This window comes from Coloeus monedula, assembly GCF_965178545.1.
Source record: "Coloeus monedula genome assembly, chromosome: 4".
In the NCBI taxonomy this organism is placed as follows: domain Eukaryota; kingdom Metazoa; phylum Chordata; class Aves; order Passeriformes; family Corvidae; genus Coloeus; species Coloeus monedula.
Window position 1 is genome coordinate 23,042,196 of NC_138784.1, and position 17,586 is coordinate 23,059,781.

General features: G+C 41.9%; 1 protein-coding gene across 2 annotated transcripts in view; it reads right to left on the minus strand.

Annotated features, from left to right (window-relative positions):
* LARGE1 (LARGE xylosyl- and glucuronyltransferase 1) overlaps positions 1-17,586 on the minus strand; it is a 280,076-nt gene that overhangs the window by 58,032 nt on the left and 204,458 nt on the right. For both annotated transcript variants that reach the window (XM_082280522.1, XM_082280523.1), the window contains one exon: positions 12,216-12,320. In XM_082280522.1, coding sequence (XP_082136648.1) covers positions 12,216-12,320 — 105 coding nt within the window. The remainder of the gene's footprint in view (positions 1-12,215; positions 12,321-17,586) is intronic.

Consider the following 17,586-nt stretch of genomic DNA (forward strand, 5'->3'; position numbering starts at 1 on the left):
CTGGCAGCTTATGAAGGAGTCCAGGCTGCCTCAGAAGTAATTGGCACAGAGGCACAACTCCTCCTGGCACCCCGACTACCGGTGCTGGGGTGGATGTTCAAAGGAAAGGTTCCCTCCACGCATCACGCCACCGACGCTACTTGGAGCAAATGGATTGCCCTCATCACGCAGCGCGCCCGAATTGGAAACCCAAGTCGCCCTGGGATCTTGGAAATAATTACGAACTGGCCGGAAGGTGAGACTTTTGGGTTATCTTCTGAAGAAGAAGAGGAGCAGGTGACACGTGCTGAAGAAGCCCCACCATATAACGAGCTACCAGAGAGTGAAAGACAATACGCCCTCTTCACTGATGGTTCCTGCCGAATTGTAGGCGCTAGCCGGAAATGGAAAGCCGCTGTATGGAGCCCCACACGACAAGTTGCACAGGCTACTGAAGGAGAAGGTGGATCGAGCCAATTTGCTGAGCTCAAAGCTGTTCAATTAGCTCTGGACATAGCTGAAAGAGAGAAGTGGCCAAAGCTCTACCTCTACACTGATTCATGGATGGTAGCCAATGCTCTGTGGGGTTGGCTGGAAAGGTGGAATAAGGCAAACTGGCAGCGCAGAGGAAAACCAATCTGGGCTGCTGAAGAGTGGAAAGACATTGCCACTCGGGTAGAGAAGCTATCCGTGAAGGTCCGTCATGTAGATGCTCACATCCCCAAGAGCCGGGCTAATGAAGAACATCGTAACAACAAACAGGTAGATCAGGCTGCGAAAATAGAGGTGTCCCAGATAGACTTAGATTGGCAACATAAAGGAGAACTGTTCCTAGCTCGATGGGCCCATGATGCCTCAGGTCATCAGGGCAGAGATGCCACCTATAAGTGGGCACGAGACCGAGGGGTGGATCTAACCATGGACAGTATCGCCCAGGTTATCCATGATTGTGAGACATGCGCTGCGATCAAGCAGGCCAAGCGGGTGAAGCCTCTGTGGTACGGTGGGCGATGGTCCAAATACAAGTATGGGGAGGCCTGGCAGATTGATTACATCACACTGCCTCAAACCCGCCAAGGCAAGCGCTATGTGCTCACAATGGTAGAAGCCACCACTGGATGGCTGGAGACCTACCCTGTGCCTCACGCTACTGCCCGGAACACCATCCTGGGCCTGGAAAAGCAAGTCCTTTGGAGGCATGGCACCCCTGAGAGAATCGAGTCTGACAATGGGACTCATTTCAAGAACAGCCTTATAAACACCTGGGCTAGAGAACATGGCATAGAGTGGGTGTACCACATCCCTTACCATGCACCAGCAGCTGGGAAGGTTGAGCGGTGTAATGGATTGCTTAAAACCACTTTGAAGGCACTGGGTGGGGGGACTTTAAAAAACTGGGAGATGCATTTAGCAAGAGCCACCTGGTTAGTTAACACCCGAGGCTCCACCAGCCGAGCAGGCCCTGCCCAATCCGAACCCCTACAAACAACAGACGGGGATAAGGTTCCAGTGGTGCACATGAGAGGTATGCTTGGAAAAACTGTTTGGGTAAAGTCTGCCTTGAGCAAAGACAAACCCATCCGTGGGGTCGTTTTTGCTCAGGGACCAGGTTGCACTTGGTGGGTGATGCAAAAGGATGGAGAGACCCGATGCTTACCTCAAGGGGACCTTGTTTTAGGGTGAACTACCCACGGCTCTGTACTTGTATCACTATCAGCATGTATATTTGTATATAATTTGGGTAATGCATAGATTTATATGGTTAAGGAAAAAAGTTAAGTTTCATGTAACATGTTAGTATGGGAAAAAATTCGGGGTGGATAATGTTGGGGTTTTAGTTTAGTCTTAGGGTTTTTTTTTCTGTTAAAGGAATTTTCTCCCATATGCATGTTGCTAGGGGACAAATAGCTGTACTTAAGAAAGACAAAAAGGGAGTGGGGCGGGCCTGGCTACTTTCTTGTCTACACCTGGGTGTGGGGGCAGTTCGCTCTGAGCGTCCGGAGAGAGAAGCTGCAGAGAAAGGAGCTGCTGCTTCTTTCTTTTTGGCCGTTCTTCTCTTCCTGCTGGAAACAACGCCGGGACCCCAAAAGCCGTTTTCCCTGCCCTGCTGGAGGCCGAGCTGTGGCTGCCCTGCCCCGCTGCTGCTGCTTCGAGCTTTTGCTACGCTCTAGCCCTGCTCGCCCTGCCTGCCTGGGCATCCGTGGGGTTCTCCCATCTGGATACATCTCGCCTGCCACCCGGGATTTGCGTTCGTCCCTGCCGCTCTAGCCTGCCGCTCCTGCCTGCCGCTTCTGCCTGCCGTTCCCAGCCTGCTGCTCCTGAGAGTCCGGGATCGGCTGCCCAGGGGTTTGTGAAGCCTTTGTTCCATCCCTTCCCGGGATCCCAGGCCGCCAGTGCCGCGTGCTCCCCGAGCTCGCTCCGGAGCGCCCCCTGCAGCCGCGGGGGAACCATCGCACCTGCCCTGCTCACCGGGAGCCGCCAGCGCCCCTGCCGGCTGCGAGCGGAACTGCACCCGAGGGGAAATAGCCTGACAGCCGAGAAGGCTGAGACTGGGTTTGTGTGTGCTGTTACTGTCATAGTTGTTGTTGTTTTGTTTGACTGGTTATATACATATACATATATATATATATATATATATAGTAAAGAACTGTTATTCCTATTTCCCACATCTCTGCCTGAAGGCCCTTGATTTCAAAATATAATAACTTGGAGGGAAAAAGGGTTATATCTGCCACTTCAAGGGGGGCTTCTGCCTTCCTTAGCAGACACCTGTCTTTCAAAACCGAGACAACGTCTGAAAGGAATCATGAAGGTGCCAAAAGTGGACACTAGCTAAAAGATGGCCAGGTAACCATCTTTTCATATAGCATTTTGAAATGTGAGATTTAAAAAGAAAAGTAGTATGGGGGGGTAGGGAGGGGACAGGGGGGAGGAGTGTGAATGTGGAAAATTTCTACAAAGTTTTAAAGAACTTGTCCTCTCTTCAATGCTAAAATTGCAGTAAGTCCTTATATGCAAGATTAGCTGTGGTTTCATTTGCCTAGGTGCTTAGGTGGCTTCAACAGGAAAACAAAGTCCTGGTTAAATACTAATTTTAAGTGATAAAGTCAGAAAGGATAATTTTTGGCTCTTGCATAACACTGATTATTTTTCAAAATCAGTTTGGGGTCTACTAGAACATAACTTCTAGAAAAACATTCAGTCTTTATTTAAAAATTTACAATAATGGAAAATCTACCACAAACTTTGGTAAGTTATTCCAATGCATAATTACCCTGATGAAGGGTACTTCCCTTATTCTAATTTGAACATCTCTTTGAACTTTCAGTCATTTGATCTTGCTGAACCTTTGCTAAATTGGCAAGCCCTCTATTAAGAAATGTTATTTTCTCCTCCAAATATGAATAACCTAGAATCAAATTATCCTTTGACTTGCTCCCAGATAAGTTCCTGGAGCCATTTTCCCCAACTTTATGGGAAATTTTCCAGTATTAGCTCTGAACTTTGCAGATTTGTAAGTGGTTATCTTTGGCCTGTGGAGATTAACCTTCTGATGCTACTTTTAAGCATTAGAAAGAGGTGCCAAATGAAGTGTAGTCCTATCCATGCTACCTTCCAGAAATACTTCCTGTAGTGAACTACCAACAAATTACACTATTTTTTTTTTTTTACAAGACAGTTTGTTTCTGAGAAGGACAGGGTACCAACTAATTTCTGTGCCCTGTGGATAATCAGGGAGCCAAGAACAAAGAATGAACTGGGCAGCAAAGTTCCCTGGCAGTGTAGACATCAGGTATGACAGGAGTCAAAAGCCTCCATCCCATACAAAACAAATGCATCTCCTGTATTCATACTTGAAATTACTCTGGTTGTACACCCAATGATCACACAAAGTATTTTGTCAATCATATTAAACCTGGAGTTCATGATCATCTGACTATCCATCCTGGACTGTCATGCATCTCTTAATTCTTTCTGAACATAAAATTCTACGTCAGTGCCTCAAAACACAGAATTGTGAGTGTCACAACTCTACATAACGCCAGAGGAACTGGACTTTGGGTGAGCTGTCGTGAAGAGGAATCACAGAATAATATAGACTGTAAAGGGTTCCTGTGCAGGAGGTCCAATCATTGGATCTCAGTGTGCAGGCATGTTTGGAAAAAAGGATCACACAAAGCTTGTTTTTATGGATAAAAACTGAGGACGTTTTCTGAAATTTGCTGACTATTTGCCCTGTTAAAAGCAAGTATGTCTTCCAAAAGTAATTTATCTTGGACTCTCCACTAAAGAACCACCCACCTTTAAAAGAAAAAAAAAAAAATTGTTTCTTGATCCTTGGCTCTTGTTTAAGTTTCTTTAATGCAAGCATCAGGATTTATATCAGATCTGGACCTTATCCATGATACTTATCTATGTTTTACTCTTCCACAGAAAGCAGCAAAAAGTGAAAGGTAACAGGGACCACTGCTTTAAACTATGTGGGGCCTTTTGGTTTTCATTCTCTCAAAGGTATCATATTTAAGTGGGGTCAAAATGTCAACAATTTTACAAGGTTTCCACTTGGGACTATGTGAAGAGGAAAAATGCACCCTGCACAGGTGCTAATTATTTTGGCTGGCTTCTAATCTTAACAGTGTCTGCCTTACACTTTCCATCATGGTGGAGAACAGCTTTCAAAAGCAGTTTCTAATATTAACAATTAGTCCACAAGACTAATTGTAACAATGGGCACAAAGAGCAAGAACCTGTCATAGTTTCTGGGTCTGGTGTTCACTCAACACCTTAGCAACAAAAGAGGAGGTGTGGTTCAGGGCTGAACCACCTGAAAGGTATTTCCTTCTGTTTGGATGACAAAGAGGTTTGGGGTTTTGTATTCAGAAACAACCATAAAACTTCCTCTTGCCTTTCCCTCCCCTTAATGGGCAGTTTATTGACTGAGATTCAGGAGGAATAGAACATTCTAAGAAACGGATAAGGGGAACGGAAGCAGCAGCACACAATGAAAAAGCCTGGGAATTAACCACAGCATTTAAAAAAACCCCAGGAAACATAATCCTTCCTGCACAACCACTTATTTTCTAGTAACAGAGAGAAGGATTAGGTTCACAACAGAAATGCAGGGACGTATTTGCCTAAGGAGCTGTCTGTCATGCTCGTATAGCCAAAGTGGGGTACAGTTTGCATAGGTGCACTAGAAGGAGCTTGCAAAGCTGGATTCCCAAGTTTGAAGGGTTGTGTTCAGCAATAAACACTCAGATGGTGGTCAGTTACAAGGGGTATTCCACAGGAGTTGGTTGGGGCTGATACTGGGTAGCACTCAGATTAATGAGATGGAAATGGGATAGAATGTGTCCTCAGCAATGTCTCACAGGACACCAAACTGGGGGCCGTGGCCAAATACCCTGGGGATGGGCTGCTACTCAGTGACCTCGACAAGCTGGGTAGACAAGCGGGTAAGAGAAAGCTCCTAAAATTCAACAGAAAGTCCTGAATGGGATATTCCTGAACGGAGAGTACAGGCCGGAGGACAAGTGGATCTAAAGGAGCTTTCCAGGAGAAGTTCTAGGGGAGTTGGTGGACAGCAAGCTGAACATGAGCCAGCAGTAAGTCTTGGGCCACATGAGCCTTTAGGTCATGGGAAATGATTACCACTCTTGGTTCAACACTTGTAAGAGCAGATCTGAAGTACTGTTTTGGATTCCTCAATCAAATAAGTACCCTGACATGCTGAAGTAAATCTATCAGAGAGCAACCCGAACAGTTAAAGGCCTGGCATTCATGAGGAGAAGCTGGGAGAATTGGCCTTCTTCAGCCTGGGGAAGAGAAGGTTGAGGGATCTCCTGTTGCTTTCTAAAACTACTTAATGGAGCCACACACTCCAATAGATGCACAGAGACAGAATGAGAGGTAACAGACACATACTGCAGCAAAGGAAATTCTAATTACATATTACCAATTTTTTCTCTTATTTTTTACTGAATAGAAAAATAGTAGCTGAATACAAGAACAGGCTGCTTTGAGAGGTATCCATGAAGACACTTAAAACTCAGCTGGAAAAGGCCCTGAGCAACCTGAGCTGACTTTCAATGGGAAGAGGGCCAAAAGACCTCGGGAGATCTTTTCTGACCTAAATTGCCTATAATTCAACAGTTCTACTTGGGAAAGCTTCTCTTTTCACTGTCTGTGACTTGAGAACTACTGTGTAGAGATGATCTGCGTGTAGAGGGTATTGCAGTGCTCCTGTCCTCCCCTGAGTTCATTTTGACAAAGAGAGGTGCAGAAGGGAAGGCTGAGGAGCTACAGCAGGAACAATTAAAGTCAGGATGCAGCTGAACATAAAGACAAAAAAGACAATGAGGAAAGGCAAGAAATAAGCTGCTTCTTCTGAGATTTGTGTCCACTCAGTTTTGCACATTCTTCTCTTTCAAAGTCTCTTGGTGGTTTTTTAAAGGGGAAAGGTTTGTCCTGAACTTAGTTTGCCCTAACACAAAAATGATTAAAGCATAGTGATTTCTGTAGCAAATAGCACCTAAGAGGGTGATCTGACTATGACCAAATCCAATTGGTTTTGTTGGCACTTCTTAGTGGGAATGGCTTTGACACAGGGGGTAGAAAGACATCTTAGTTACTCTGCTACCTTCTGTGACAGGGACCAAGCTCCCTATTAAGAGTCCAAAGATGGAGTCCAGCTGTGACACCTCTTTTCTTTGCTTTGGGACTGTGGCTAAAACTGCTGTCTCTGTCTCTACAAAAAGGAACTGCCTTTACACAATCACTTTTATGAGCACAATGAGAAACTGGAAAGTGAACTTGCACTTCAGAAGAAAACTGGTTTTACTATTACTATGCATTTGTCTGGAGTTCTCCCGTCATATAATAGAAGGCTTTGTTCTCGGTTTAGGCACCTGGATGTCTTTATTAAGCTTTTACGTGCAAGTCTTTCATCTAAATTTAACCTGCTAATGATTGTCCCTCTACAATAAAGAGGGCATTTCAGAGTGCTGGACAACATAATTACTGATCATGGTATGTATGTTCACATAAAGAACTGCCTTGATCAAGCTAAAAATAAAACACTTCAAAATGATATTTTAAATCATTACATTGGAATGCTACATCTAAATGCCTGATTTATGTACATTACATGGAGAACTTTACATTATGGACTCAGGTCAGACCAATAAAACCCCCAAAACTAGGACAATTTAATGAACTAAAAAGAAATACATTTTATTTACTCCAATACATCTAGAATCTGGTATAGGCTGTCTAAATGCCACTTTTTAAAATCACATATTTTTTAAGAGACAAATGTTTTCAGTGTTTCAAAGGAAGTCTGGTGGTGTTTTTTAAAAGGACAGTTATTACAGGGGCTGAGAGAGTCAATTTTTAAGGAGTAGAGGATGTACCTGAGAGAATGCCATGAACAGTAGACTAATTCAGCCACAGTAATGCCATTACTACATGCACAGGCCTCTCAAACTAGAGGCACCATTAAAAAAATCAAATACATATTGACCCTCATTTCAGAAATGTCAAGTGTGCTGTAAACAAGTTCTCAGTACATCACATGCTTTAGAAAGTGCACGAGAAAGACTGGAAAAGAAGCTATTCTTTGAGGGTAGTCAGCTTATTTTTAAGTGCAAGCTACAGATTACAGACAACAAAGATAAGGATATGGTCATCAAAAGCAGAATTATCACTTTAGCTTCCCACCTTTGACACAAACAGACTGGTATTTCCTGTTGAGACTAAAAGCAACCATGTGCTGGCACTTCCTAAACTGCGACCTGGACAATGTGCACAATACTTGTACTTATAAATGCACCTTTACGTGTATAAAGCTCACATGTATCAGTATGCTTTGCACTGATAACACTATTTACTGAGTAAACTCACAGTGTCTTAAAGGAGGAGTAATCTAATCCAAAAAACTGGCACAGTGTGAACCTATGTAGATGAAGAAAGTGCTGCTTTTTGACTTGTCATCAGTGTTGGACATGGGTTTTTTAATCATTAAAATGCATTTTTCATCTGTTTGCAAAAGCTCCTGTACTTTCAACCAACCCTAATGACAACAGTTCCTGTACTAAACATGACTAATATTTTAACTAATGTGAGACAAGAATGTTGCAATGGCTTTTAGAGGGGGCATAGCCAAGTTTTGTCAGGCCACGATGGGGGGTATTGAAAAGGTTCTATAAACCATGAGTTTTCTGACTTCTTTGTTCACTGAGGCAATTTGACAGAATCCTCCTCTCTCAAGCAGCCAACATACATGAGGACAATTACCATAATGCCATGAGCAGGAGTCTGTGGAGCTCGGCTGAAAGCTGTTACCAGGTTTCTGGAGCAGGACCACAGGCAGTGCCATGACTACCAACAGCCCATTTTGCACTGCTTTACCAGTCATTTGTTTTCTGCACTGAGGATGCACAATATCATCATGAAGGAGCACAAGATGTGATCCAGACTAATTTCACATAAACAGTCTGTTCTACCCTTGTCTCTTATCATTCAAATTTGTTAAATACTATGCAAAAATGACGTAACATATGCTTTCAATTTCCAATTCAACTTCCACAGGTCCTTTTTTTCAGGGAAACAATAAAGGAGACAGACTCATTCTAGCACTCTTCCAGACATTACAAACACGGGAGTAATAAGGCGCAGCACACACGTAGCCTAGTAATCGTTAGGTGCTAGCCATTCCCTTCTGTTCCCAATCCACAAATCTGGTAATGTCACATCTCCCAGTGTGGGAGTATGAATTCTCAGCTCAAGCTGTTGAGACACCTCCTTACGGTTTCTGGTGGCTGCACTGAGGCAGTGCATTTCAGATGAGCCTCAAATCCTCGGGATGGGCTTGCGTAGTCTAGAAGTCTGAAATCCCCTGGGCCAAAGTTTTTAAAAATGACCCCCTGGCACCCCAATTACAGATTCATCCTAAAGCTCCATTTGGCAGGCATGGGGTCCATTCTCAGCTGATGGAAGTTGGGTCTGTTGCACTAAAGCCAGAGAAGCCAGGGGTGATTCACACTCCTGAAGAAGTGGCCCGGAGTCTTAACAGGCACCAGAGACTGCTTTTAAAAACTATTCTCCACCATGATGGAAAGTATAAGGCAGACAAAGTACTAAAAGCTTTTACGTTTAGAATTTCTTTTACAAGATACTTTTCTGAGGACTAAGATGACTGTTACTCCTGAAAAGAACATCAAACCGTACAGTGCAACTCTGGAGCTGTCAGTTTAACATCTGTAAAAAGAAAAATCATAGTGTAGCAATACTGTCAAAAACAGAGTTTAGTCAGTGAAATATAATATAGTTACATAGCAAGAGAAGTGTGCTTGAACTAGTGTTTGAGGAATCTGGAAGAGTTAACTCAGTGCAGACAAGCAACATGGAGTGGATGATATATAAAAAGGGCATTTGATTAAGCAGCTTACTGAGTGCTTGCCAGTGAAGTACAGAAAAAAACTTGGAAATCTTTGTGGTACAGAAAGAATTGTGTTTAAAATGCTTGAGGAAGAGGATGTTATCGCAAATAAAGAATGGTTCTAACTAAGAACATTTAAAACACTCATTAAATCGTCACTGAACTGATTTTGAGTTTGGTCTGGTTTTCTTACAATTATATTATCATGGACTAAAGTTTGACTTGGATTATCTGCCTCTGCAAATGAGGAAGAATGAAAAACAACCAAATAAAATCTTTCCTTAAAAATCTGTATTGGCTGTCAGGAGATCTGGCCTGGGCACACAGGAAGAGGAGATTGCAAATGCTTACTGGGTTTAAAGAACCAGCGGAGAAGGAACAAACGCATTTTTGCCTTTAATGCATCTGTCTTCTGGGACTCTCCCAACCTATATGTTGTCCAAAGAGGCTCAGGCATAGAAAGATAAGAGAGAAAGAGAAATTATTTCCTTCAGAAACTGTGAGGAAGCAGTGGAACAATTTTGACTTTGAGGGGTGCTTCTGAATCAAATCTTCCAGGGTTAAGTCTGGCTGAGGAGGCTCACATAAACATCTATTTTCTTAGGATTGTATCCTAGGTCTGTAGTAAACACTCTCCCAAGAGCAAAAGCAAAGTCTATCTGAGAGCTTCCCCTTGATCCAGCTCTGTTTAGCTCATTAAAGTTTCAGGGGTTTGGGGACCCTTTCAGTGTTCCTAAGTACAGTTCTAGGCACCTGAATTTTTATGCCTTCCCCGTCCTGGACCACTGCCTTTCATGAATGTTTTTCTTAAGAGATATTGCCTCTCTTTTCAGTGCACCCCCATTTAGTTTTCTGAATCCTCCTTGGCCACACTGTTGCATTCAGTGTCAATTATTTTCATTTACTGAACACATCAAACAGGCTCCAGTTTCATCTTCCTTGAGAAATGTGTACCTCCAGTCTCTGCTAGATTACTCAGGCAAACAATTAATTCAATCAAGAAATTTATACTAAAGGGTGCTGATTCTGTCAATAACCTAATTTCCTACTTCTCAGAGGTTGCACTGTTTCACTCAGTGACCTCTGGTTCCACATACTTGAAAAAACAACATACCACTTCTTACAATGACTTGTCAATCTTCCATACATTATCTACCTGCTGGCTTCTTTCTAAAAAAAAGTTTTTATAACTACAAGGTGAGTTGTGTGAAGAAAGAAAATTGTGAGAAAAATAAAATCATTTGCAGGATTATGGGATTATGCATGGCTTGATAGGTATGTATTAATACAAGGATTAACACATGCAATGTATATGAAGGGCTGCAGATATTTGATTATTTTTGCTTTCAGTGGAAGATTTATGTGATATACTGACATTTGCTGTTCCTATAAACCATTTGGAACAGTAAGTTAAGACAACATAAATTAAAGCCTTACAGAATTTTTTTAACATTAGCATTTTAGATCTCTATATATATTTTATACTACCCACCATACGTTACTGCATTATTCTGATGTTATGTGGTTGTGCCAGCTTTATCTCTGCCAGCATTAAAATGGCAGAAAGGAAAAAGCAAAAACACAGCAGAAAGAAAGTAGCTATGGAGGGTGGTCATGTCTCAGTAAGACAAAAGATACTGCTTTCTGGTGTAACAGTGAACTGAACTGATGCCAACAAGTTGAGTTGTGTTAACAAAAGCCTTCCGATTTCAGGAAAAATCCATGAAACTTATCTCCGTCTCATGCTTTTGGGGGGCTGGGGAACAGGGGTGGGCAGACCCAGCCTTTCTATTTGCAATTCTGGCAAAGATGAGTCAGGAAAACAACCTATTCTGCCAAAATCTTGTATCCATACCAATCTATGTTCTGTTAAGCTATTCCTTTGAACATTACCAGAAAACAGAGAAGCTCTGCAGAGGCTACAAATCCACAAAAATTAGTGGGATTCCCACAAATATACATAGGAATATAGAAATACAGACGACCCAACCACAACTTGTTCAATCTTTTTTCTAGTTAGTCTGTTTAATTCAATCCAATGTATTTCTGTGAAGTAAAATCACTATTATGGTGAATAATTCCCTGATAGTGCAGGGATATTTAAATGGACTCATCTGTTCCAAATGGAGGCTTCACCATCTGTTCTGTCCTTTTATTACAAAGAGAGAGGGGACCTAACTCACTGCATCAGCCTGTAAAGCCTAGCATTGAAATGATTTAGATGCATGTGTGTGTTCTTTATGCACCTGGTATGTTTTCCCACATACCAAACAAAAATCAGTGGGAAGACCTGTCTCTTGTAACCTAATAAATTCTCTGACCTACTGCCTTTATTCCTTTCTCATGGCAGCAGAAATTGATGGCCAGTAGCTTGCATTTTATTAGGACGATTATGACCCTGTTGCTGTCCTGCAGGAGTTATTATCTTTATTGGGCTAGCATTTTGTGATGTTACTTCTCTACAGAAAATGAACCTCAATTCCTATTCATTCCCTCTTGCTGGGCCTATATATGAATCATCACGGACAGAAATCTTGTAGGAGATGTGCTGTGGACCTATCAGATTGCATAAAAGCTCTGTTCTTCCCCAAAGGATGTCACACAATCTTTTCTAACACCACTTAGAGAAGACCAAAAACTTCAAAACACCAAAAATTGTATCATTTTTACTTTTTCAAAAGATAAATTTAGCTGTAGCTTAGGAAAGGCAAATTACCACTTCTCACACTCTCTGTAGCAGGAGACTGAGTGCACACTCAATGCAAGCGTTAATTCAAAGAAAACCCTCAGGTCCTACCTGTGTTGTAGCCCCTCCCAAGCGCTGGCCAGGGCCGATGGTTCTTCCAAAGGTTGCCCAAATACCAATCACTCTGGTTCTCCACTAAGCCAAGAACTTGCTGCCCTGGAAAATGACCAAATTGCAAGAAGATCATAAGATAAAAGCCAATCAATGGAAAACACACAAGACATCTGGAGTGGGACAACCAGTGGCAAGAGAAGGCAGAAGTTGGGGTGCTGCCTTCCTTCCATGCCTTCTGAAGAAGCTGCTTAGGTAACAAGACAGCAAGCCTGGCACAGCAAATTCAGCACGGCTCATTTCTTCCCTTCTTCCCTGGCTAGTCTGAGTAATTAAACACTGTGGGAACCTTTGTCATGCTGACAGAAATATATCACCCAGACAAATCTGAATGCTGCTTGATTTTGGAATACAATGATGGAGAATCCTCCTAGTGAGAATTAAGTGTTGGTAAAATGATCATCTAAAATGAAGATCTGTTCATACTCTGATGGAGATAATATAATTGAAGAACAAGGCTCAGTATAACAAGTTATCCTCTTCCCATGCTCCCCCTACTAGTTTCAGGGTTTTTTTTTTCTCAGTCACAAAGGAAACCCCTTTTGCTCAGAAAAATACTGGATTTGAGGAGTTTACCGACATAAGAAAGTTACATCATTTTAATATGAGTAATTTAAAAGTCATTTAGGTAAGCCTGTGTAAAATGCTGCATAGAAATTATGACTTCAGTTTTATTTTAGTTCATCTTACATTGATTAGCAGCTGGCTTCAGCTAGAGTAAAATGTATTTTAAATCAAATGTGTCTAGGAGGTTTGCACTGCTTAAAAATCAACCAAAATATGAATGTTTGTATAGATAAGGACTTAATTATGTATCCTAAAATGTGGTGTATAAAATGTAAATAAAAGAAGTGATTATAATGATGCTCTGGTAACAGAGGACAGAGGGAAGGGGAGAACTGCATTTGGATCTAGTCAGAGAAAGGAAAAGGAATGGTGCTTTGAAAGAGGGACATGCTCAGTGAGGGCACTGAGACTGGTACTGAGACAGACTGGAAATTATTTTGCAACCTTTTGAGAAAGCAATTAAGCATCATGCTTTGAAGGCTCATTTTCAAATCCCAGCTATGCTCATAAAATTGTGTGTATGGTCACAGCAGTGTACTGAAAGCCTGAAATGATCATTATATGTTGCTTACACAGAACCACAGCTGTAATACTAAAATTTCAGTATGGCCCAAGACAAGGCTGGGCTGAGAACAAGACATGAAGACAGATATGATTAATTCAATTTTCTAATTGGCTTGAAAGGTGATTGCAATACTCTCCTGTGGTATCTGTAATTCAGTGGAATGTCAGTAACCCGAGCGTGTCTCGAATGCTATTTCAAAGACTGTGAGCAGCAGTGATTGGCCAATGCATATAAAAAATAACCCAGAACACTACGAAAGCATTCAAGGAGTGAATGGAAATCAATCTAAAAATAACTTTGAGAGATTACCAAGTCTACTCCACACCACTCCAGCATCATCCTCCTCTATCCTAATGACAACATGTCACTCCTCATCAGACCTTATTTTCCACTAATGTCTCTTCTATTCCATTACATATTTATTATACCACACATATAATTTTTCACATTAGACCCCATAAATTGTTTTTTAAGAAGGTGGAAAATCTGGGGGAGAGCAAAAGGATCATACAAAAGACCCATTGGTGCTAGTGAAAACTGGTCATACTAACAGAGTGCAATGCACAAGCAAATGAAGGAAATTACAAGCTAGAAGCAAATGTATCCTAAGCACCTTTGTTCTTACAGATGAACCACAGCATCTCTCAACCCGTGAGACACATGGAACACATTGCAGAGTGCATGAGACATCACAAGCCATATACTGTGAGGAAATATAAAAGGGATCTCAACCGGCTGAAAGGAGCCTAAGGCAAAAAGAGGCTGAAGGACACAATTTAAACCAACACTTGTTGACTCCATGCTGGAAGTTTGCCTGTTTATAGCCACTCCCTTAAAGCTGAAGTAGAATAAATGAAGGTAAGAAATGACACTGGCTAGAAAAGGATGAGAAAAAAAAAACGAACAATAGAAAATGCAGGTGCAGCTGGGCTGGAATGGGTTGGCACAGTTGGTAGGAAGAGAGTGACCCTGCCCATCATTTAATAGCACATTTCACAACTCAGCAGTCCACAGATCCTTTTCAGGATAGTAGAGCTACCATCAAAAGAAATGTTAGAATTTCATTTGCAAGGAGCAGGTACCAAACTTCTTTACCATGGAGCATCAATCTGCTTTCATTATTTTAGCCTCACAAATTTCCCAACATGCTACAGACTATAGCCTTAAAACCAATGTGTAAGAAAAAATTAAAAATCTTAATGCTTGTTAATGGTTTTCCTTTCCCATGTACCAGTCCAAAATCTCAGTTCTAATTACTTACCCCTGAAATACTTATTTCTCAATTATTATTTCTCATGCCAAGATAAACTGGAAAAGGTTCAGGAAATTATGTTTGCATGTATTTACTGCAGCTGTATAATTTCCTTCCGCATTTTCCCTTTATTTTTGAAGACACCAGAACAAATCTTGCTTTCACCAGTATTCCCTGAGGTTTGATATGGGACACGGATGAAGGCAGGAATTAACATCATGTAAGCTTTAGGGCTCAGATACATGGATCAGATAATGTGACTTCCTGTGTATCATCTGAGCTGGAATAACTGCCTGTACACGTCCTTTTAGCTTGTCACAAGCGCACAGTAAAATGTGCGAGCTAACATGCTTTGGTTTGCTTTTGCAATGGCCTGGGAATGTGCACATGTTCATGTACTGTCCTAGGGTAGAGCATTATGCAACTTGTCAAGCTGTTGTAACTCTTACTGGTGCATAAAAGCCTATTAGGCAGATGTGATGGCTTGTCTCCCAAGCCACCTTGGAGTAAATTATGGAGATATGCTTTCCATCTTCTCTAGTTATATTTCTGTTTTCTCTAGGCTGGAATAGTGATGCTGTGTCTGCCAAAGAAGAATATATTTTTATTTCCCTTTACATTGTCTCTGTGATCTTAACTTAAGGCAGAAGTAATCCAGAAACCAGAACTTCAGCTGCATAGGAAATATTAATGTTTCCAAAAATGTTTTAATTCTGAATCAATATAGAAAAAAAAATCAAAAATATTTCCTGAAAGAGGTTCCCCAAATATTTTGATCTGAAGATATCAAAATAACGTCTATAAATGTACAACCATTCTCACGTTAAATAATACAAAACAACATGACACCTAATATAGATGCATAATATATACCCTATAGATTACATTGTTCCATGTATCTCAAAATTCAAACAAAAAAAATCCGAAGTTTTGTCCTTCCAATTGCAACTGACTAAAAATTCACCCAAAAGCTTTCACTCAGACCTTTAATCAATTTTTTTAAATGAATCAGTGTGAAAGTATTTGTCCACCACGAGCTATTTCCTTTAGTTATTTACTTTTTCTAGTGTATTACAAAGTTACAGACACGAGGCAGTGGCCAAAGGGATGCTTGGTGTCAAGCAGGGACGGTGAACAGCTCCCTGACCATGCACTAGCCCATCCCTCTGCCACCCTTCTGCCTTCCCTGCAAGGTGCTCACAGTTCTGCAGGAACTATCACCAGGTTCACTTCAGCTCTGATCACACCTCAGTCTGAACTCAGTTTTTTTGGGCAGGATAGACTAGAGTGGCCTCCCAGCATGGCCTTCTGGAAACAGCAAGCATAAAAGAGTTATGTGAGCTATCCTTCCAGCAGATGAGAACACGGTGCCTGCCGTAATGGATTTCAACCATTCAGCATCCTGAGCTGCCGGTTTCTTCCTCCTAAGAGTTATTATAATAAAATACCACAACTAACAGCAAAAGCTCTATCATTTTCTGTTCTGGTCCTGCAGTTATGATTAAGTGCACTCCTCTCAGTCTCTGTTACTCCAGGCACAAGTTAGCTTATGAAAATTAAGCTGTCTTTCTCACTTCTTCATACATCACCACTAACAGCCAGACAAGAGAAAACAAGGCTATGATTCTGGCATGACCACAGTGAAAAATTACCAGGCAGGCAGAATTACAGCTGGATTGCCGGGAATGGGGCTGAATGCTGCCTGGCTGTGGGATAAGACTTCTCCAGAAGGCAGCTGCAGCAACAGCATTTTGCACAGAACAGCTGCCTGACAGCTCTCGCATGATGAGAAGCTTGGCTGTTGCTGGGAAGAGGTTTCCATGGAAAAACAGATACTTCTGAACCTGACAACTCGATGCCTTCAATTCTGTTTTTACTTCACAGATTTTTGGTGGCTAATGGAGGGGAAAGCATTATCCTGTAACTCAGGCATTGGGGACTCCAGACCTTAGCTCAGCTCCCAGCTGTGATACTGATTTCTTGGCTGACACTGAACAGGTCACAGAACAGCCTCTTGCTCAATTCTCCCTTAATAAAACTTCACCCCTCTTCCACTTTGCCTGTCTCACACATTGCAAATGTAAGTCCTCAGGGTTAACGAGTGTGTGCTACTTTCTACTGAAAGGGTAGGAGCAGCAGCATGTGGCCAGGCTGAAGCTCCATCCAGCACGGAGCTGTCTCCAGCTGCAGGCAGGAGCAGCTGTGCAACACGGAGCACAACAGTGCAGCTGTATGGTGGCACTTCTTAATAGTGGTCCTCTGGATACAGTGACTAATGGCACATGACACATCTGAAGGAGGATCAGCTTTTATTTATGCTGGGTCTAGTACTGCTGCTTTTGTTTGGTGCCGATCTTGGTGCTTGTGAACAATATTTTCCTATTCTGCCCTAATTTTTTCCCAGTTTTAGAGGATTTCATCTTCCCTACAGTCTACGGTAGAAAGGACCTTAACTTCAGCTCTTGCCTTGAAGTATTTTGCTATTAGAAACAATAAAAATAGTAGTAAAAAATTACAGTTATTACAGCTACTTTCAACATCTTTAGTGGAAGCTTTTTTTTTTTTTGGCTTTTACACGACTCCACTGCAATTACAGTAAGAGCTATGGACCCACTGCAAACACTTCATGTGAGTTGCACTTTCTCAGGACATCAGACTGTTTCCAGAAAGGGGAAAATAAAAAGGCATTAAAGGGGAAGGGAGGGCTGGGATGCCACCTTCTGATCGCCCATGGCCAAAGGGTGAGCTGGTATCACAGAAGAGATCTGTTTCAGCACAGTTCTCCTGGTTGTTGGATTTGCAGTGGTTTAGTTGTATTTAGTAGAAGGCTTCAAAGTTAAAACGAAGTGCAAAGTATTTCTCAGCCTTTAAAAACATAGTAAGCAATTTCTATACTGTGGAGACTATTAAAGGAGAACAGAGCAGAA